Source organism: Nothobranchius furzeri, chromosome 2 (genome assembly GCF_043380555.1).
Source record: "Nothobranchius furzeri strain GRZ-AD chromosome 2, NfurGRZ-RIMD1, whole genome shotgun sequence".
NCBI classification, from domain to species: Eukaryota; Metazoa; Chordata; class Actinopteri; order Cyprinodontiformes; family Nothobranchiidae; genus Nothobranchius; species Nothobranchius furzeri.
The window spans coordinates 100,850,591-100,872,408 of NC_091742.1; the positions used below are offsets into that span (position 1 = coordinate 100,850,591).

General features: G+C 46.9%; 2 protein-coding genes across 5 annotated transcripts in view; one reads left to right on the plus strand and one right to left on the minus strand.

Moving 5' to 3' along the window:
* Nucleotides 1-7,686, minus strand: part of LOC107373514 (gastrula zinc finger protein XlCGF57.1) — a 21,345-nt gene extending 13,659 nt beyond the window's left edge. The window contains exons 1-3 of one of the 3 annotated variants that reach the window (XM_070548585.1): nt 7,559-7,686; nt 6,571-6,676; nt 4,345-4,429 (exon numbers count right to left, since the gene is read on the minus strand). In XM_070548585.1, the coding sequence (XP_070404686.1) occupies nt 4,345-4,354 (10 nt within the window). In that variant the 5' untranslated portion in view covers nt 4,355-4,429; nt 6,571-6,676; nt 7,559-7,686. Of the gene's footprint in view, nt 1-4,344; nt 4,430-6,570; nt 7,121-7,459 lie in introns of those variants that run through there. The other 2 variants (XM_070548586.1, XM_054737506.2) reach the window with 2 other exon arrangements.
* LOC107373740 (gastrula zinc finger protein XlCGF57.1) lies at nt 7,679-20,711 on the plus strand. 2 transcript variants are annotated; one of them, XM_054737510.2, is made up of 4 exons: nt 7,679-7,803; nt 11,792-11,954; nt 12,086-12,170; nt 17,928-20,711. In XM_054737510.2, exons 3-4 carry the CDS (start codon nt 12,161-12,163, stop codon nt 19,319-19,321), a joined length of 1,404 nt encoding a protein of 467 aa, XP_054593485.2. In that variant the 5' UTR covers nt 7,679-7,803; nt 11,792-11,954; nt 12,086-12,160; the 3' UTR covers nt 19,322-20,711. The 2 variants fall into 2 exon arrangements, with proteins under 2 accessions (XP_054593485.2, XP_054593484.2); XM_054737509.2 differs by lacking the exon at nt 7,679-7,803 and adding an exon at nt 7,849-8,202.
* The last annotated feature ends 1,107 nt before the right edge of the window (nt 20,712-21,818 follow it).

The following is a 21,818-nucleotide window of genomic DNA, read 5'->3' on the forward strand; positions in this document are numbered from 1 at the left end:
GCCACTGAGCTGGTTGGTTCAGCAGTCTGGAGGCAGCGGTGCAGGGGTTCTGCTGTCCTCCAGGCCTCGTTTTGGTTCAAAGCCCTTCTGTTTTTGATGTTAGTGAGACGATCCCCAGGGATCCTGGCTCGGTTTGATGTTATTGATTAAGCACCTTCTGATTCAGTAACACTTTGAACCTGGTGTTTTAATGTTAACCTTTCTGTTATGTTTGACATTATTTTTATGATGCCTTCCATCTGCTTGCCGGCTCATTTTAAAACCTTTTTAGACGAATGAACACATTTTACTTCCACTGTTCCAAGTTCTTACGTTACCCCCTCCAACATCTCGTGTCGGGGTTGTAACATAATCCTCATGATAGCAGCTCACCACAATAAGGAGCTGGCAAAATAAGACCCCTCCTCCCTACCCCTGAGAGTCAGCCTCTATTGTGAGCGAGTTGTGTCAACTAGATGCATCTGATCCCCACGCAGATCGTTTGCTACTGTCTGCCATCCATGACGACGTTCGTTTAGCTACGGGGCGAAATGGGGGTGGGGGTGGACGCTTGGCGTGGCGGGGAGCCAAGCAAGGCCTGGTGGCTTAGGGTTAGGGTTAAGCGCTGGAGAAACCCTGTTTGATCAAACACTAAAGTTACTCTGGAAAGTGTAAAACAGCGTGAGACGGGTCTTTAAAGCAGCGTACTAGTCTTATCGAGGACTTAAGCTCACTTTATGTTTCTGCGTCGGTGCGGAGACGCGTACCCACTTTATCTGTCCTTGCAAAGGCTCGCCGGCAGCCTCGTAAGGACGGACGAGTCGTGCTCTGTTTTCTAAACATCCGTCAAACAAGACGGAGAACGCTAGCTTGTGATTGGTCAGGACGCCACTTTCAATTCAATTCAAGTTTATTTATAAAACGCCAAATCACGACAAGAGTCGTCTCAAGGACCCTCACACAGTAAACATACCAATACAGGTCAGGTCATTACACCAATCACCCATCCATCCATCGTCTGAACCCGCTTGTCCACGTAGGGACGTGGGGGGGGGGGGGGGGGGGGGGGCTATCTCCAGCGGTCAACGGGCAATCAGGCGGGGTACACCCTGGACAGAGAGCCAGTCCATCGCAGGGCAACACAGAATCACACAGGACAAACAACCATGCACACACACACACACCTAAGGACAATTAAGACAGACCAATCAACCTAACAGTCATGGTTTTGGACTGTGGGAGGAAGCCGGAGAACCCGGAGAGAACCCACGCATGCACAGGGAGAACATGCTAACTCCATGCAGAAAGATCCCAGGCCGGGAAGAGAACCCAGGACCGTCTCGCTGCAAGGCAACAGCTCTAACCACTGCACCACTGCGCAGCCATTAAGCCAATCAGTAACAAGTTTCCTATATAAGGAACCCAGCATAGAGCCATCTATTCCCTTAGCCCTCAGCAGCAATGACTTCATGGGATTTTTTACAAGTAAAATTAATTCTATTAGAAACAAAATCTTTAGCATCCTCCCTAATGTGATTTCTTCTTCCTCAGTAAGTGAGGCAGCTTCAGAGGTAACTGTAGAACCTCATCTGTGCTTGAACCGTTTTGATCCAGTTGAGCTTTCAGAGTTATCAAAAATATTAGCTTCATCTAAACCTTCAACTTGCATTTTGGATCCAATCCCAACCAAATTATTTAAAGATGCATTTCCTTTGGTTACTGCCCCCATTCTAGATATAATCAATCTATCCTTAGTAAATGGGTATGTACCACAAGATTTTAAGGTTGCTGTAATCAAACCTTCACTTAAGAAGCCTTCTCTGGATCCAGATGACCCAAAGAATTATAGACCAATATCTAACCTTCCATTTTTATCCAAAGTCCTGGAGAAAGTAGTGGCCATCCAAGTATGTGAGCATTTAAACACTAATGCTCTGTTTGAGGAATTTCAGTCTGGTTTTAGAGAGTATCACAGCACTGAAACTGCATTAGTGAGAGTTACAAATGATATTCTTATGGCCTCAGATAAGAATCTTGTGTCTGTTCTAGTCTTGTTAGATCTCAGAATTAAGAATTAAAAAGAGAGATCATATCTCTCCTGTCTTAGCTTCCCTACATTGGCAACCTGTTAAATTCAGAATAGATTTTAAGATCCTTCTTCTCACATATAAAGCTCTTAAGCCTGGTTTATGCTTCTCCGTCTGCGTCAGTGCGGAGACACGCAACGCCATTATCCGTCCTTGCGTAGGGCTCCGGCTGGCACGCAAGTACGTACGGAGTCGAGCTCACTTTTTTAAACATCCGTCGAACGAGACGGATGACGCAAGCTTGTGATTGGTCAGGACGCCGCTGTTGTTTACAGCGCCGCCATTGCAAAGAGAGCCGAGGATAACTAGCGGCAGACACGGAGAAGCTTGAAGAATACCTCGCGAAAAAATTCTAAAAATATGAACGTTTAATTCTCCTGTGACTGGAGGAGTGAAAAGATGCGCAGCAAGCGTTTTATTTGTGGACGGAAATGACAGGAAACGTGGGTTTAGAGGTGGGGAGCGCATGAAGCGGTGGGAGAATGAAAGACAAATATGTCCGTATTAAAAGTCTCTTATATATACAAAAAACACAATATAAACACACTATCTTGGACCGATACATGACAGGATACCACAGAACAGCGCTACGCCCTCTGTTGTCCTGGCGGGGAATTGCTTTGCAACACTCTCCAGGAGACGGAGAAGTATGAGAGCAAAACGCTTCCGTCAATCCGTGCGTGTCTGTCCCTTACGGAGCTGACGGAGAAGCATAAACCAGGCTTAAATAATCAAGGTCCATCATACATCAGTGATCTGATCGTTCCATATGTTCCTAACCGAGCACTTTGCTCTCAGACTGCAGGTCTACTGGTGGTTCCCAGAATATCTAAAATTAGGATGGGAGGCAGATCTTTTAGTTATCAGGCTCCTCTCCTGTGGAACCAGCTCCCAGCCTTAGTCCGTGAGGCAGACACCTTGTCTACTTTTAAGAATAGGCTTAAAACATTTTTATTTGATAGGGTCTATGGTTAAAATCTGATGTTAGCCTAAATCTGGACAAGTGGGGGAGTAGAGGGAGGTGGAGTGTACAGTCGGTAAAGACGGCTCTCCCTTGCCCTGCCTCCAACATGCCTCCATCTAAATAGGATAGATTATCCAGAGTTATCTCTGTAGTTATGCTGCTATAGGCTTAGACTGCTGGAGGATACACTGACCACTTTTCACACTCTACTGCTTTCTTCTACAGTCTGCTCTTTAACTGTATTATTTCCTGCTATTTCAGCTGTTAACTTTATTTTCTCTCTAAGTGTTTTTCTCCCCAGAAGAAGCTACAATGATGTTCTGCTGATCTGTGGTGGCCTCATGGAGGGGGCCATCGACTAGCACACTGCTGCTAACCACTAATACATTCTCTCTCTCCTGATAATAACATTTTGGTTTCCTTGACGTTGGATGTGCTACTACTAGTTTACCCGTTTAATTATAGATCCACTAGGATAAATACAATAAAGTTTATCTCTCACCAAATACAATATTTACTAAGAAATCACAATATAACTGTAGAAACACTACTTGGTGTGTGTGTGTGCGTGTGTGTGCGCGCGTATGTGTGTGTGTGGAGGGGTGGGGGGGGGTCTACTGCTCTGTCTTCTGGATCCCCAGTGAGTTGTGGCGGAACGCTGCTTTCGTTAACAGCACCACCATTGCGGCCTCAATAACAAAGATATCTAGCGGCAGACACGGAGCACTCTTACAAATATGAACGTATTATTCCCCCGTGATTGGAGGACTGAAAAGATATGCAGCGAGCGTTTTATTCGTGGACAGAAATGACGGCAAAAGTGGGTTTAGATGTGGCGAGCACATTAAGAGGTGAAGGAGGACGAGGGACAAATGCATCAGTGTTAAAAAGCCTCTGAAATACAAAAACACGGACCGGATACATGACAGGATACCCTACAACGGCACTACACCCTCTGGTGTCCTGGAGGGGAATTGCTTTGCAGCACTCCCCAGGTGATGTATGAGGACAAGTTGTCTCCATGTGTGTCTCTCCCTGGTGGAGCTAACGGAGAAGCACAAACCAAGCTCTACAAACACGTACTATATTTTCTTGTGCGGTGCGACTCAAGCTCCGACTGCTAGGTGGCAGCAGGTTTTCCCCTTCATCCTGGCGAACAATGAGCTCTCACTATAACAATGGACGAGTCTTGGAAGTGTCTGGCATGACTTTTTAATTAAAGTAACTCTTAAACACACACACACACACACACACACACACACACACACACACACACACACACACACACACACACACACACACACACCCCAGTACCTGTGTCCATGCTGATGAAGCAGTCCCAGCTGATGGATGATCCTGAAGTGGTAGCAGGTTTTCTTTAGCCGTGTTTAGCTAACAGCTGCAATAGAAACAATGCAGGAGAGCTGATTAAGATGCTGCTTCAGAACAACGCAGGAGATTAAAGATCCAACGCTTTGGTTCTGATCAGCTGAGGACACATCCAGTCCATGGAGGAAACAAGAATCCGCTGCTGTTTTAACATTAGACTTGTTTGAAAAGTGCTACAGATAATATGTGAGATGTTACTGGACTAGGAGTCATTTCCCCCAGACCAGAATACATGAAAGCAGAACTGTCCAGGAGATACAGAGTTCTGCAGCGTAAAGAGACGGGTGGGGAAAGCATTGAGACCTCGCCTTGCCTGCCAAGGCACCATGATGTTGGTGCCATCCCTTCCTTCTCCGTTCATCTACGGGCAGCAGAGGACGATGCCACCAACATTGGCCCAGCTCTGCGGATGGCTATACAGGTGCTGGACAGTAAATTAGAATATCATCAAAAGGTTGAAAATATTTCAGTAATTCCATTCAAAACGTGAAACTTGTACATTATATTCATGCAATGCACACAGACCAATGTATTTCCAATGTTCATTACATTTAAATTTGATATTCATAAGTGACAACTAATGAAAACTCCAAATTTGGTATCTCAAAAAATTAGAATATTCTGAAAAGGCTGAATATAGAAGACACCTGCTGCCACTCTAATCAGCTGATTTACTCAAAACACCTGCAAAGGCCTTTAAAAGGTCCTCAGTCTTGTTTTGAAGGCACCACAATCATGGGGAAGACTTCTAACTTAACAGCTGTCCAAAAGACAATCATTGACACCTTGCACAAGGAGGGCAAGACACAAAAGGTGATTGCTAAAGAAGCTGGCTGTTCGCAGAGCTCTGTGTCCAAGCACATTAACAGACAGGCGAAGGGACGGAAAAAATGTGGTAGAAAAAAGTGTACAAGCTCTAGGGATAACCGCACCCTGCAGAGAATTGTGACGACAAACCCATTCAAAAATGTGGGGGAGATCCACAAAGAGTGGACTGCAGCTGGAGTCAGCGCTTCAAGAACCACCACGAGGAGACTCATGAAAGACATGGGATTCAGGTGTCGCATTCCGTGTGTCAAGCCACTCTTGAACAAGAAACAGCGCAAGAAGCGTCTCGCCTGGGCCAAGGACAAAAAGGACTGGACTGATGCTGAGTGGTCCAAAGTTATGTTTTCTGATGAAAGCAAGTTCTGCATTTCCTTTGGAAATCAAGGACCCAGAGTCTGGAGGAAGAGCGGAGAAGCACAGAATCCACGTTGCATGAGGTCCAGTGTAAAGTTTCCACCGTCAGTGATGGTGTGGGGTGCCATGTCATCTGCCGGTGTTGGCCCACTCTGTTTCCTGAGGTCCAGGGTCAATGCAGCCGTCTACCAGGAAGTTTTAGAGCACTTCATGCTTCCTGCTGCTGACCAACTTTATGGGGATGCAGACTTCACCTTTCAACAGGACTTGGCACCTGCACACAGTGCCAAAACCACCAGCACCTGGTTCAAGGACCATGGTATCCCTGTCCTTGATTGGCCAGCAAACTCGCCTGACCTTAACCCCATAGAAAATCTATGGGGTATTGTGAAGCGGAGGATGCAATACGCTAGACCCAACAATGCAGAGGAGCTGAAGACGACTATCAGAGCAACCTGGGCTCTCATAACACCTGAGCAGTGCCACAGACTGATCGAGTCCATGCCACGCCGCATTACTGCAGTTATTGAGGCAAAAGGAGCCCCGACTAAGTATTGAGTGCTATACATGCACATTCTTTTCATGTTCATTCTTTTCAGTTGGCCAACATTAGAGAAACAAACATTTTTTCATTGGCCTTTAGAATATTCTAATTTTCTGAGATACCAGATTTGATGTTTTCATTGGTTGTCACCTATAAATATCAAAATTAAACGTAATAAACATCGGAAATACATTGGTCTGTGTGCATTGCATGAATATAATGTACAAGTTTCACGTTTTGAATGGAATTACTGAAATATTTTCAACCTTTTGATGATATTCTAATTTACTGGCCAGCACCTGTAGTAATTAGCCCAGACGTTAGCAAAACAAGGTAAAGAGCATCTTTGTTATGTTATTGTTGTGTTTAGTTTCAAACTGCATTTTTGGTTCTTTTTTAAAACGCAGAAAAGGTTTCTTTTTTACCTTGCTGACAGTTTCGTTTACCGGCTGTAAACTTCCTCAGAGCTGACGCTGATGGTGGCGCCACTTCCTTCTCCGTGCGACCAAGCACCCCTGCTTTTTTTTAGACCTGCAGATAGAGAAAAAAGTGGACACAAAAATACAACAAGACCAAAATACCACTGCGCCAACAACACGGGGATATAAAAGTTACATTTTTTGCTGAAAAGCACACATTAATAATTCATAGTGCATTTAGTGCCAACCACAGCCTTAGGTGGTGTGTCAAAAGGGCCGAGTCCATACCATGTGAGCACCTGTCTGTGTACACGCGCTTGTACATGTAAGGATTCTCTACAGGAGCGTTACATAGTGAGCGTGAGCAAGACGGCACACACACATTTATCCGGTGTTCTGCAGTAATAACACACATATTACACATATAAAGTAAGTCCAATAGTGGTTCATGCAACAAGATTCATCATAAGTTCCCTTTTTGAACTTTCTCAGGTTTTTAATAAATCTATTTCAGTAAAACAGAACAGAATGGTTGTTATAGGCCCTGGTTCTCATTTTCTGTACAAAACAGCTGTTCTGCTGGTGACAGGACAGTACTGTTGCTGCTTAATGAAACAGCCAATCATAGCAGAGCCCTTCTAGCCAATCAGAGGCGAGAGAGGCGGGACCTTCCTTGGACATCCTACGATTCCAAGTGATGCGCCCCGTCGCGAACCCTGAAGCGGATCCGAGGCTAGTGAACCAGCGCTTCCGAGGACTAGTCCCCGGATCCGTCCCTGCAACAGACCATGGATGACCCTGACCCGAACCCACCGCGGACTGGAAGTCTCTCTGGCGTCCAACATCCCTACTGAGCGAGACTGAGACCGGTAAACAGAGTCTAGAGGAGTCCTACCTGAGTCCCAGCCTCAGACCAACACTTAAAGCTGCTGTTGGTTCTCTCACGCCGCCTGTAGAAACACTAAAATACACTTAAATCCACCCAGAGACCTACCAGGCCTTTCCTCCGACAGCGCCATGAAGAATGAAAGCAACGCATGCGCAGTGGTGTGCTCTCCATGTAGCTCTAGGTGCGTTACTGCCACCTAGCGGCGAGCCACTGATCAGAAAGAGGTGGTAACAGGTGGAGTTAGACCTCTATGACCAGAAACTAGAACACCGGGATCTCCTGAGAAATACCTGCTTGACAACCCGCTCTCCTCTCCTCCCGGTGTCGCCGACTCCACGAACGATTCTCCGGTGGGTTTCTTCACAGACATATGTACATAGACGCCATTTTAGATGGGTGTCCATTCGCCCCCGTGCCTTCACCTGCACTGAGGAAGGAGCGTAGCTAACTAAAAACACACTTTATCAAGCGTTTTCACACAATCAGACACGTGGTACGGCACGATAATTAAAATATAATTATCATTAAACAACATAAATAATATAGCAATTGTACGCCGGTTGTTAGAACCGACCCATTCAATATGGCGGCGACAGTCAGCGTTTTCAGCGTCTACGTTTTCTTGTCTATGCTTCTGACGACCCATGAGCCGACCAGAAAGGGAGCGGAAGAAGATAAAAGGCGGAAGCTGCTAGCAGAGCTAGCTTGTTGCTCTTCTTTCGTTGTCCTGGAGCTCCGTCACGCAGTGGGTAAGAGTCCGTCCGTGTAGTCGGGGGTGCGTTGGGGATTGTTCTGGCTCTGTACGGCCTTCCAGGAACCTGGGCAGTTCTGGGGTCTCATTCATCAAGCTTGCTTGCGCACAAAAAGGGGTCGGAAAACTGCGCAAACAACGTTCCACGCAAACTTTGGGATTTATGAAAGAAAACTTAGTGGAAAACTGTGCATAACTTAAAGTTGACTAAGGACCTGGCTTACACACATGCTGGACATGGAGAGCACCTGCAGTGCTGCTGCTGAGAAGATACAATTATGAAATCCTGCAGCATTATCACTTGTACCGCTGACTTTTCACACAGAACAAGACCCCCCCCCCCCCACACACACACACACATGCACGTGCACACACACACACACACACACACACGCACTCACACACAGCCTGAAGTGCAGAATATCAGCAGGGGGACAGATTGAGACAGAACATCATGCGTGTGTGACAGTGTGTGTCCTGTCACTGTGACCCGATTGATCATGTGACCTGGCTACTTGTACAGGGGAGATCTCTGTTTGGGTGACTGGTTTCACCCGGGAGTCTGGGGTTCAAATCCTGATTGGATCATTTTTTTTATACCCGCCACAGATCTCTGAAGAAGTCAGCATTGACGGCTTCAGCAACGCTGTGCCTCTCTGTGGATTTTCTCTTATTTGTTTAGCAAAAGCACTTCCTTTCATTTCTCCACCTCACCCACAAGTACCTCAACTTGTGCTTGTGTGAAATAGCGCTTCCTTGATCTGCCTTGATCTACGGTCACCATGTCATTGGTGGAGTGCTGCAACAGCCGGCTTATGTATATGCATGAGGTCCACAAGACACTTTGCATTGACCATTTAAGGCAATAAGTGGGCGTGGTGAGGGCGGGATGTGACTAAAAAGCAGCTGAGAAACATTCTGGTTAGTCTCTGATTTGTGAAGCGAAGAATGCGTGCAGCTGTGTGTCCTCCATGTTTGATAGATCACACACCTGCTTGGCGTAAGAACATTTTATTTGCTGAGCTTAAGTACGGTTTTAGTAAGGATTCTACGCCATGTTTGGTAAATGAGACCCCTGGTCCTTAAGCGTGGTCTTTCAGACCGGACCTTTGGCTACAGAGTCTCCTGTCCCTTTACTGAATCCAGGTCATTGTGACGTTCATGAGGTGCCTCGCCTCGGTCAGCGCGCCCCAGGGCAGCTGTGGCTACATCGTAGCTCATCACCACCAGTGTGTGAATGTGTGTGAATGGATGAATGATACACTGTAGTGTAAAGCGCTTTGGAGTCCTTACTCTGAGAGGCGCTATACAAGTGCGGGTCATTTATCATGATGGGTAGATGACGCCTACATGTAGGGGTCGTGGGTAGATGACGCCTACATGTAGGGGTCATGGGTAGATGACGCCTACATGTAGGGGTCATGGGTAGATGACGCCTACATGTAGGGGTCGTGGGTAGATGACGCCTACATGTAGGGGTCGTGGGTAGATGACTCCTACATGTAGGGGTCGTGGGTAGATGACGCCTACATGTAGGGGTCATGGGTAGATGACGCCTACATGTAGGGGTCGTGGGTTGATGACGCCTACATGTAGGGGTCGTGGGTTGATGACGCCTACATGTAGGGGTCGTGGGTAGATGACGCCTACATGTAGGGGTCGTGGGTAGATGACGCCTACATGTAGGGGTCGTGGGTAGATGACGCCTACATGTAGGGGTCGTGGGTAGATGACTCCTACATGTAGGGGTCGTGGGTAGATGACGCCTACATGTAGGGGTCGTGGGTAGATGACGCCTACATGTAGGGGTCGTGGGTAGATGACGCCTATATGTAGGGGTCGTGGGTAGATGACGCCTACATGTAGGGGTCGTGGGTAGATGACGCCTACATGTAGGGATCGTGGGTAGATGACACCTACATGTAGGGGTCGTGGGTAGATGACGCCTACATGTAGGGGTCGTGGGTAGATGACGCCTACATGTAGGGGTCGTGGGTAGATGACGCCTACATGTAGGGGTCGTGGGTTGATGACGCCTACATGTAGGGTTCATGGGTAGATGACACCTACATGTAGAGGTCATGGGTAGATGCCGCCTACATGTAGGGGTCATGGGTAGATGACGCCTACCTGTAGGGTTCGTGGGTAGATGACGCCTACATGTAGGGGTCGTGGGTAGATGCCGCCTACATGTAGGGGTCGTGGGTAGATGCCGCCTACATGTAGGGTTCGTGGGTAGATGCCGCCTACATGTAGGGGTCGTGGGTAGATGCCGCCTACATGTAGGGTTCGTGGGTAGATGACGCCTACATGTAGGGGTCGTGGGTAGATGCCGCCTACATGTAGGGGTCGTGGGTAGATGCCGCCTACATGTAGGGGTCGTGGGTAGATGCCGCCTACATGTAGGGGTCGTGGGTAGATGCCGCCTACATGTAGGGGTCGTGGGTAGATGCCGCCTACATGTAGGGGTCGTGGGTAGATGCCGCCTACATGTAGGGGTCGTGGGTAGATGCCGCCTACATGTAGGGGTCGTGGGTAGATGACGCCTACATGTAGGGGTCGTGGGTAGATGACGCCTACATGTAGGGGTCGTGGGTAGATGACGCCTACATGTAGGGGTCGTGGGTAGATGACGCCTACATGTAGAGGTCGTGGGTAGATGACGCCTACATGTAGAGGTCGTGGGTAGATGACGCCTACATGTAGGGGTCGTGGGTAGATGACGCCTACATGTAGGGGTCGTGGGTTGATGACGCCTACATGTAGGGGTCGTGGGTTGATGACGCCTACATGTAGGGGTCGTGGGTAGATGACGCCTACATGTAGGGGTCGTGGGTAGATGACGCCTACATGTAGGGGTCGTGGGTAGATGACGCCTACATGTAGGGGTCGTGGGTAGATGACGCCTACATGTAGGGGTCGTGGGTAGATGACGCCTACATGTAGGGGTCGTGGGTAGATGACGCCTACATGTAGGGGTCGTGGGTTGATGACGCCTACATGTAGGGGTCGTGGGTAGATGACGCCTACATGTAGGGGTCGTGGGTAGATGACGCCTACATGTAGGGGTCGTGGGTTGATGACGCCTACATGTAGGGGTCGTGGGTAGATGACGCCTACATGTAGGGGTCGTGGGTAGATGACGCCTACATGTAGGGGTCGTGGGTAGATGACGCCTACATGTAGGGGTCGTGGGTAGATGACGCCTACATGTAGGGGTCGTGGGTAGATGACGCCTACATGTAGGGGTCGTGGGTGGATGACGCCTACATGTAGGGGTCATGAGTAGATGACGCCTACATGTAGGGGTCATGGGTAGATGCCCTCTGGGAAAGGAGAGGTGAGGTCTGGGATTAGGCAGAGTCACTGAGGGATGGCAGGAACTGGGACGAGGGAAGGACTGGCTGGTGGGATTATAATATCCAGAGGACGGTGGGCAGAATGGGGACTAGGGGGTGCACTGGGAGGGAAGTGGTTGTTTTCCAGACCAGGTTTGAAAAGCTTTTCTCTAGACTTCCTGCCCTCTGGATCTGCTGCTGTTCCTTTGGCCTCTCTGAGAAACGCGCTCGTTTTGCTGCTTTCATCAGATTGAAGAGGTTCCCTCTATCAGACTCGCTCATCTGAGTTGGTCATGATGCAGGATCGCTGCTCGCTCTCTCATCCATCCTGCTCACACTCTCCGACGGAAAAGGCCCGAATCTGAATGTGACTCTGGAGGAAAAAGCGGTTAGCTCTACTCCGTGAACTCTGGTGAGCAAAGGTCCTCTTTTCCAGACTGGATGTGTCCTCAGCTGATCAGAACCAAAGCGTTGGATCTTTAATCTCCTGCGTTGTTCTGAAGCAGCATCTTAATCAGCTCTCCTGCTTTGTTTCTATTGCAGCTGTTAGCTAAACACGGCTAAAGAAAACCTGCTACCACTTCAGGATCATCCATCAGCTGGGACTGCTTCATCAGCATGGACACAGGTACTGGTGTGTGTGTGTGTGTGTGTGTGTGGGGGGGGGGGGTCGGTCTGGGTCTGGGTCTGGTCCTTCCGTTTGTACAATGTTACAGAGCTCTACTCCTGAGGCCTCCATTAGAGGAGGAGGTCTCCAGTTTCACCTATAGAGCAGCTCTGAATGTAACCCCCGAGCAGTTTCAGTCACACCCGAATGCATCTAATCAACACAACTCTCACAATAAAGGCTAAGTATCAAGAAGACGGAGCAGTGTCATACACACACACACACACACACACACACACACACACACACACACACACACACCAAGTATATAGTAAATTTATCGTTATAGAAGTGTCTGACTTTGATCGAGATAATTTTAGTCGTGTCAGAAAGTCTGATAATGAAGTAATGAAGAGGTGTGTCTGGGTTGGCAACATTCATGTCCCTTTAAGAAGCTGCACCACCTCAATGTGACTCAATGTAACACACGTGACAGCCCCATCTAGTGGACAACCTTTGTTTCTGTGCAGATCTGTAGTTATCGTTCATTTACCGTCATCGAGGTGAAATCCTCAATATGTCGTGATATTGATTTTCGGCCATATTACCCAGCCCTCTTATATTGTGATGTATTAGTAAATATTCTATTTGGTGAGAGATAAACTTTATTGTATTTATCCTAGTGGATCTATAATTAAACGGGTAAACTAGTAGTAGCACATTCAACGTCCAGGAAAGTAAAAAGTTATTATCAGCAGAGGGAGAATGTTTAAGTGGTTGGCAGCAGTGTGCTAGACGATGGCCCCCTCCATGAGGCCACCACAGCTCAGTAGAACATCGTTGTAGCTTCTTCTGGGGAGAAAAACACTTAGAGAGAAAATAAAGTTAACAGCTGAAGACTTTTAACTACATTCTGTGGACTTCCTGCTAGTAATGGCTTACAGTAATCCAGTCTTGATGTAATAAATGCATGAACCTGGGTTTGGTTATCAGTGCTTATTTTCCTCATTTTAGTCTGAAAATGATGAGAAGAAGTACCTGCTGCAAATACACGTGATCTGATCGTTACAACTGAATTAGAACGTCTCTGCTAGTAGAAGCTAACCGTTAGCATTAGCAACTCCACCACACAGCAGAACTCCTCCAGGCTTGCGTTATTAGTGGAGCTAACATCAACGTTGCAGTTCAGTAGTAGAGTGAATTTCTCTAAGCTAATTCTCTGAACAGGAACAACAGATATTTCAGGAGTTCAGACCCTTTATAGAATGTAATCATGCTTTTAATCGATAATTTATAGCGAGTGCTAGCGCTGGGCGACATGGCCGAAAAATTTAATCTCAGATTTTATTTGCTTTAATTCGATTTCCGATTTTCATCCCTAACCCTAACCTCCGGGTGGAACACAAACCATACCAATGCAAGTTCCATTGCTACAGTAGTGAAAGACGAGCGTCGTCCAGCTTGGCTGTGGGCTGATGTGCTCTGTCGAAATGTAATATTTTATTTTACTTATTGTCAGACTTACCAATAGCGTTGTGCAGTTTGTGTCCAAAGCACTGGAGGTTTGGCCTTCCGTTCACTTTCAGGGCTTTAATCATGTTGGTCCCGCTGTCAGTCGTCATGCAGGATAGACGATTCTCAGACAGGTTCCAGCAGTCAAGGGCGTCTCTCAGTCCTTTGGCGATGAGTTCACCGGTGTGGTCCTCGGGAAAGTATGACGTTTGGAGGGAAATACTACGTAAATCCCACGCGTTAATGAAATGCACCGTTAAACTCGTATACGGCTGTATAGTTCGACTGCTCCACATGTCGGTTGTTGCCGAAAAAAGGACAGCTCCTCCAGTTCTCTGCCAACCTTTTTGCGTGTGTTTCTGTACAGCTGCAGCAAGACTACTTCACCGAAAGACCTTCGGCTGGGTAGCTCATACCTGGGATCCAATGTTTTCATCAAATTTATGAACCCCGTCTTCTCCACGGTATATATGGGTACCATGTCTTTTGCTATATACCAGGGGTGCCCAATCCTGGTCCTGGAGGGCCGGTAACCAGCAGGTTTTGTGGTATTTCTGCTTCAACACGCTTGATTAGCTGGGTGAATCACCTGTGCAGCAGCTCATCAGTCTCTGCAGACGCCTGTTAATCACCTGCTGATTGAAATCAGGTGTGTTGAAGCAGGTTAAAACGAAAATGTGCTGGATACCGGCCCTCGAGGACCAGGATTGGGCACCCCTGCTATATACAAAGCGACCGCGTCGGTGATTGTAGTCCACCGGGCCCCTTCCTTGTCATATGCGGTCCCCCGTGCAAACGATTCGGCTACAGTTGGCTGTTTTTTAGCCACCGGTTCTTGGTCACTGCGGCTTTGTTCGTGTTGGAGAGACTGCTATTTTTCGTGTTCGGCTTGATGCCTCTGGTTTAGGTGTTGAAACAAGTTTGTGGTGCTGTTGCCTTTGATTGCGACTGGTTTTAGACAAAGGTTGCAGCGTGGGGTCTCTTTGTTTTATGTCTGTTGCAGCAAACCCATACCAGTTCCAAACAACAGATGATTTTATCCTTTTCTTCAGAACAAACTTCCCACTCTCACCGCCGTCACTGGTCGCCATGTGGTCGCTTGCTGTCTGTTGGTTTGTGTGTTATCTCTCGCTCGTGGGTGGGGAACCTGATGCTATGGAACCTCCGGAGGGCCAAAAAGGCGCCATTACGAAAAACTCTATTTACCTATGTTATGAATCGCCCTCAACAAAAAATTCAAATTAATTAATTTGATCAATTTTTCGCCCAGCCCTAGCTTGTGTGTGATTTATGTGTCTATTATATATATATATAATGTGTGTGATTATTTCTCGGACTTTAATCATACCACGAACATTTTTAATGGCTGCAACCCTAATTGAGCTGACCTGCCGGGTGCTGCTATCTGGCTCCAGCACGTTGATCATGAACACAGCTGAGTTGTTTAATGTAGTGATGAATCACTCCTCTAGACACTCGGGAACACTGGGAGAGTTTGTTTATTTATAGACCCTTTTACTACCTACGTCATCAAAAGTTGCGCGCGCAGCCTGGCAACGAGAGTGAAGGCTTCCTCATTCACACTCGATACTAAAACAGCGTTTTAATCCCTTTGTTTTGAAGTTCTGAGCACATAAAAATGTCGGGTTGTTGCGTGTACAGATGCCAGAATCGCTTCTCTTCAAGCAGTGGACTGAAACCTTACAGAATTCAGAAGGGAGCACATCCATTTCAACACAATCGCAGGCGTCTGTGGCTGCAGGCCATCAGAAGGGTTGATGAAAACTGGACTGAAAACACGATCCGAAATGCTCGAGTTTGTAGCGCCCATCTTATATCAGGTAAGGTAATGATGTACTAAGATTACATATAAATTTATACGCTTTATTTCATGCTTCAAATTAACATTTCATTCTAATTCATCTGTATTTTCCCACTGCATATTAGTATAAACTGTATTTCTCTAAAATTAACACGGTTGTACTCTGAGCACGCTAAAAAAAGAAACCTATACTATACTCACCCTGCCATGCAGGTACGTAGTTCTCTGGTTTGTTTACTACGACCCAAGCCTCGTACGTAGCAGTCTTGTGTCCTTGTCTTTGGCTAGGAAGGACTTCTGCCTTCAAGACGCAAAACTCAGAGTCTATGTGGTGATATTTTACTTTCTGTACGTGGCCACAGACAACATAGTTGTATGCATCTAACCATTTGTATGCCCGTAGCTTCTCACGTGTGTACTTACTGGGCCTCTCCACTAAAAACGTATATATATCGGGCCACTGGATATCTGGCCACGCACCTACATCTTCCACCCGTTCCGTAATGCCACAGGGATCCGGGAGTCTGTTGCCATTCGTTAAAGTGAGTTTAATAATATAACATTCAAGATTTGCCGGTGATAACCCCGCAGCGTAGCTTGATAAAGCCTGACACAACGCTGTTCTCTGCTGCCAAGCTGCGCGCGCATTCTCGCTGACGTCATATTGTTTACAAACAGTAAAAGGGTCTATTTAGCAGACGCTTTTATCCAGAGCGACTTACAGTTTATAACCTATAGGGCATGTTGTGATCTGTGGGGGAAACCGGAGGAAACCCACACATGCATGGGGAGAACACGCAACTCCACGCAGAAAGGCCACAGCCGAGTTTTGAACCTGCGACCTTCGTGCTGCGAGGCAACAGTGCTAACCACTGCGCCACCATGCAGCCCAGAGTTTCAGCTGTTGGATTAAGGTGTTAAAGGACAAACGCACAGCGATGTGATGAGTGCAAACAGACACTAGGGGGTGCTAAAAGCAAGTCAAAACTGTCTAGTATATCTTTTATTTTCTTTAAGTGAATCAATAATTATTTCAACAGCTGAAATAATATTAGACGTACCTGCAGTCTTATCGCTTTCGGCACAAGTGGCCATTTTGGAAGCACATATTGCATTTACGTGAATCGTGTAGCTCTGAAGAGTTTTTGGTTTGAGGTTTGGAGAGAGTACCAGTAACCAGTCCTGTTAACCAGAAGTCAAAAGTTAACGGTGACAACGGCGAGACAGTTTGTTGTTAGTTTAGGCCCAGTTCAGTTCTCAGAAGTGGCGCGCCGAGGCGGGGCTCACCTAGGGGGTACTTACAAAGGTCATGTGTTAACTAGCTTATGTTGTCCCTGCTGCTGTTCACAGATGTGAACAAGGTGCTGGCATGGCCAGAATCCACCCCGCTGCATTTATAACACTGGCGTTGATTAAAAAACATCTGGAGCCGTACTGATTGTTGTTGTTTGTGGGGTCACCAGGTTCAGATGCTACTCACACACTGGGATGAGAAGAGGTATCTCATACCGGCAGCATACTAAGTAACGTAAGTCAAACACGTGTAATCTGACATTAGAACATTGTAAATAATAACGTTGCGTTTCACTACTGTGGACGGTACCGCACGTCCTCCATGGTCAAACATCCATCCATCAGCAACAGCAGTAGAAACGCATCACGTCTGTTTCGGACTTCCTCGTGAAGTATAAACTATAATCGTGTCCGGTAACGACACGTCTCGTCTCATCTTCTTCCACCTGTCCGGGTCGCGGAGGCAGCATCCTAACCAGGGAGCTCCAGACCGTCCTCTCCCCAGCCACCTCCACCTGCTCCTCCGGCAGGACCCTCGGGCGTTCCTGGGCCAGTTCAGAGATGTACTTTCTCCAACGTGTCCTGGGGAGGCGTCCAGGAGGCACCCTAACAGGATGCCCAAACCACCTCAACTGACTCCTCTCGATATGAAGGAGCAGCGGCTCTACTCCGAGTCTCTCCCGAGTGTCCGAGCTCCTCACCGTCTCCCTAAGGCTGAGCCCGGCCACCCCGCGGAGAAAACTAATTCGGTGAAATCAACTAAATAAAAGCGATTAAGCTAGCTTGTTATGACTAGCTTCGCTGCAGTTTTAACGTGTGTAACGTGCATTTACCAACCGTCATGGTTAAGGGGGCGGTCCCGCAAATGGCGTGCCATCACATGCAACAGGTCCGTATGAACAGAACCAGACAACATCAGGTGACCACTGCCAAACGGAGAAAGACGACATCACAAGTTGACGGGTTGTAACGACAGAGTAAGAGCACAGCCACACACGTTTGAGGTTGTCATGGTGTTGGAAACTTTACGTATCCACCTCGCATGAAAAAGTTACTTCACGTGTTCTGAGTCGGTTCTGATCTCTCCAACTACATATTTATTATGTGGGGAACATAACTTTACAGCGGTTGTGTGTCTGTGTTTCCCACAGATGTTTACCGGGTGGTGCTGGTTAAAGAAGAAGCTTCTGATGAGGACCAGCAGGACCCACAACACCTCCACATAAAGGATGAGCTCTGGAGCAGTCTGGAGGGAGAGCAGCTCCATCTGAAGGAGGAGACGGATGCTGCCAGGTTTCCATTCACTGTAGTTACTATCAAGAGTGAGGATGATGAAGAGAAACCTCTGATCTCACAGCTTCATCAGCAGCAGATAGAAGACAGAGATGTTCCAGCCTGCAGCTCAGCTGGTGGAGGAGCAGGAACTAGCAGGAACCCTGATATGAACCCTCATGAACATGCAGTACATTTTTCAGAGACTGAAGTTAGTGTGGGTGATGAAGAGGATGATGATCTTAATCTAGACTCTGAGCTGTCAGACTCTGGAGACGGAGACAAAGATGGGAGTGAGAGCAGGTCTTCTGAGTCGGATGTTAAGACTGTTAACAAGTCCTTTAGCTGCTCTGAGTGTGGTGAACAGTTTCTCCACAAGGGGACTCTCCAGAAACACCAGCGAGTGTTGGGTCATTCGGCAACAAGGTCTTCAGGCTGCGTGGTTGATAAGAAGTGTGTTGGAGTTTCACAACATGTAGACTCGGGCAGGAAAGTGCAGAAAGACCCAAAATCCTTTAGTTGTGACGACTGTGGAAAAATATTTAGTAATAGGAAAAGTTTAAACAGACATAAGAGAGTCCACACAGGACAGAAGCCTTTTGCCTGTGAAACCTGTGGAAAAAGCTTTTGTCAAAAGGCAAATTTAAACAGACATGTGAGAGTCCACACAGGACAGAAGCCTTATGCCTGTGAACACTGTGAACAAAGATTTACCTATAAGACCAGTTTAGACAGTCACATGATCGTCCACACGAGGCAGAAGCCTTTTTCCTGTGAGTTTTGTGGACAAAGTTTTAGTCATAGGACCACTTTAAACACTCACATTAGAGTCCACACAGGACAGAAGCCTTTTACCTGTGAAGTCTGTGGACAAACATTTAGTCATAAGGCAAGTTTAAACACGCACATGAGAATCCACACTGGACAGAAACCTTTTGCTTGTGAGCTCTGTGAACAGAGATTTAGCCATAGGACAAGTTTTAACAGACACATGAGAGTCCACACAGGACAGAAGCCTTTTGCTTGTGAGCTCTGTGGACAAAGATTTACTCAAAAGGAAACCTTAATCAATCACACCAGAACCCACACCGGAGAAAAGCCATTTGTCTGTGAGCTCTGTGGGAAGAGCTTCAGTCAAAGGAAAGACGTAAGCGTCCACATGAGAGTCCACACAGGAGAGAAGCCTTTTGTCTGTGAGCTCTGTGGAAAACGCTTTATTCAAAGGTCAAACTTAAACACTCACATGAGAGTCCACTCAGGAGACAGAGCTTAAAGAGTAAGTCACTGACAAGTGCTAAACTGTATAAACAAATATCTCACAATGCCGTGGACGAGTGAGATAGTTATTTTGGCCTTTTAGTTCATCCTAAATGTTAAATATTCAGCCTTAAACTGCCAGTGTAGCGCCCTCTTCAGGTTAAAGCTCTGCACTGCATTGAGTTTGAATATCGGCATTGTTAGAGGTATCCTGTGACCTTGTTGCTACCATATTATGTCAGCAGCAGTGTTCCTGTGGAGTGTACAGGCAGAAGAGTCTCGGGCTCGGCTTCTCCATAGCTAGATTTAGGAAAGCAAGCTTTTACGGCTCAACCCTGGCTTCTGGATCAGTCTTGTACCCTAGCAGCTGCCCGTTACCCTGGGTCAGATCTGCATTCGGCCCACGAGCAACTTCTTCCTGGCCTGTGAGCCACATGTCGTAAATGTTTCCATGTAGAGGCGGAGCCGTACCACAACGATGGGCTTCAGCCTGAGCTGCTGTCCTTAGGGCCCACTTGTAGAGTGCTGCAGCAGATCTTTTAGCATGGCATCTGTACTCAGCTGTTGAATAGTTTCTCTTGTAGGACTGTTCACCAGTGGGTTGTGGGTTGTAACTACGGGTCTTTTCAGTTGTTGCTGTCTGTCGAACTAGGAGGCGGGGCCTTAATGTGAGAACACATACCACAGAAAGCAGGCCAGAGTGAGCGAGGGGATGGGATTAGGTTGGTGAGGTGATGTCCTTTATTACATCTGATCCATGTTCGGTGTTAGGTTTTGTCCAGGAAACACTATTAATAATGAGAATAAACATCTGCTGATGAATATTCTGAAATCTGCTGCTGATGGATCAAACTGGTGAAGCTCATGTCCTTCTAGAACTGCTGTTAGGAGCCTCCACCGGGTCTCATCTGCTTCCTAGTTGGTGTCTCTGCAACGCTGTGAGTGATCAGACACAACGGCTCTTAAGAGCCACTCCACACCTTTAGACGCAAACAAGCATTCCAGCTTCCTGTCATTACCTGGAGAGATCTCAGTCTAGACGGATCCTGTCGGAGCTAGTCCACAGGTGCCTGATACTGAGATGTCCACTCCACCCGCAGTGTCCATCACGACCTCTTGACCCCCTGGATCGCACAAGAGAATCGTAGACTCAACAGATTGCGTTGGATGGTTTTATAAACAAATCTGTGGTTTACCAAACAAACAGCTGAGTTCTTTTACAACCCAGACTCCACTAACTCTCTCAGACACTTGAGAAACATCTAGCTTCCATTGCAACATTCACATTAAATCACCTCATCTGCATTACATCACATATCATTCTATCATTCCAGTCATACCTTGTCTTGTATAATTATTAGTTTAGTGAAACTAAATAAATAAATACATTCATTTTATAAACTGTATACTGACTCTTTCTGAATTAATACGAAGTGTGTTTATGGTCCCTGAATGAGTAAAAGCAACTAGAATCTTCTGATTAAACCTTCAAAGATCTATCAGGTCGATATTTCATATTTATATGGAATATCACAGCTTGTTGATCATTTTGTTAAATATGAAGCCACTCCTTAATGCTACAGGTGGGAGGGGGCACCTATTATGTCCACAATCTCCCCCCCCCCCCCCCCAAAGGCAGATTTTAGGCTGCCCTCTGCCGAGTTTAGGAGATATCTTGGACTATCGCTACCTCAGCAGAGCCAAAAACACATCACAGTAGATCCCTCTCATTTCGAAAACCACCTGTTTTAGCTGTTACCATCAAGAACTCTCTACAGATCACACAGAGCCTCACAGCACCTACAGATCTCACAGCACCTTAACAGACTTGGTGACTCGGTGGGGATCTCTGGAACTGTTCTAGACTGGTTTAGATCGTACCTTTCTAACGGAAGTTACAGTATCTGTAGAAACCACATCATGTCAGATTCTACTGATCTGTTCTGTGGGGTACCCCAAGGCTCTGTTTTGGGTCCACTGTTGTTTCTGCTGTACATACACCCTCTTGGACAGATACTTGATTCTTTTCATAATGTCTCTTATCACCTATATGCAGTTGATATTCAGCTGTACTGCTCCTTTAAGGATCCTACAAACTGTCTGAATTACTAGAGTGTCTATCAGCTTTCACCAGCTGGCTAGAAGATAACTTCCTTCAGTTAAACTCTGAAAAGACGATGTGTGATCATTGCCCCTGAGAGCATGGTTCCCCTGATTAGTCTAAAACTTGGTCATTTATCCTCTGCCGTCAAGATGAACTTAAGGAATTTGGGTGTTATTTTTGACCAATCCATGTCTCTTGAAGGTCACTCAAAAACGGTCTGAAAAACTATCTCCAAACTGCGAAGGTTGGTGTCAAAACATGAACCTGAAATGGTTCTCCATGCCTTTATCTCCTCCCGTCTAGATGACTGTAACACACTCTTCACATGTTCTAACAAAAAGCCCTTGACCTCCTTCAGTTGGTCCAGAACTCTGCAGCGAGGCTCCTAACTGGAGCAAACAGAAGAGCA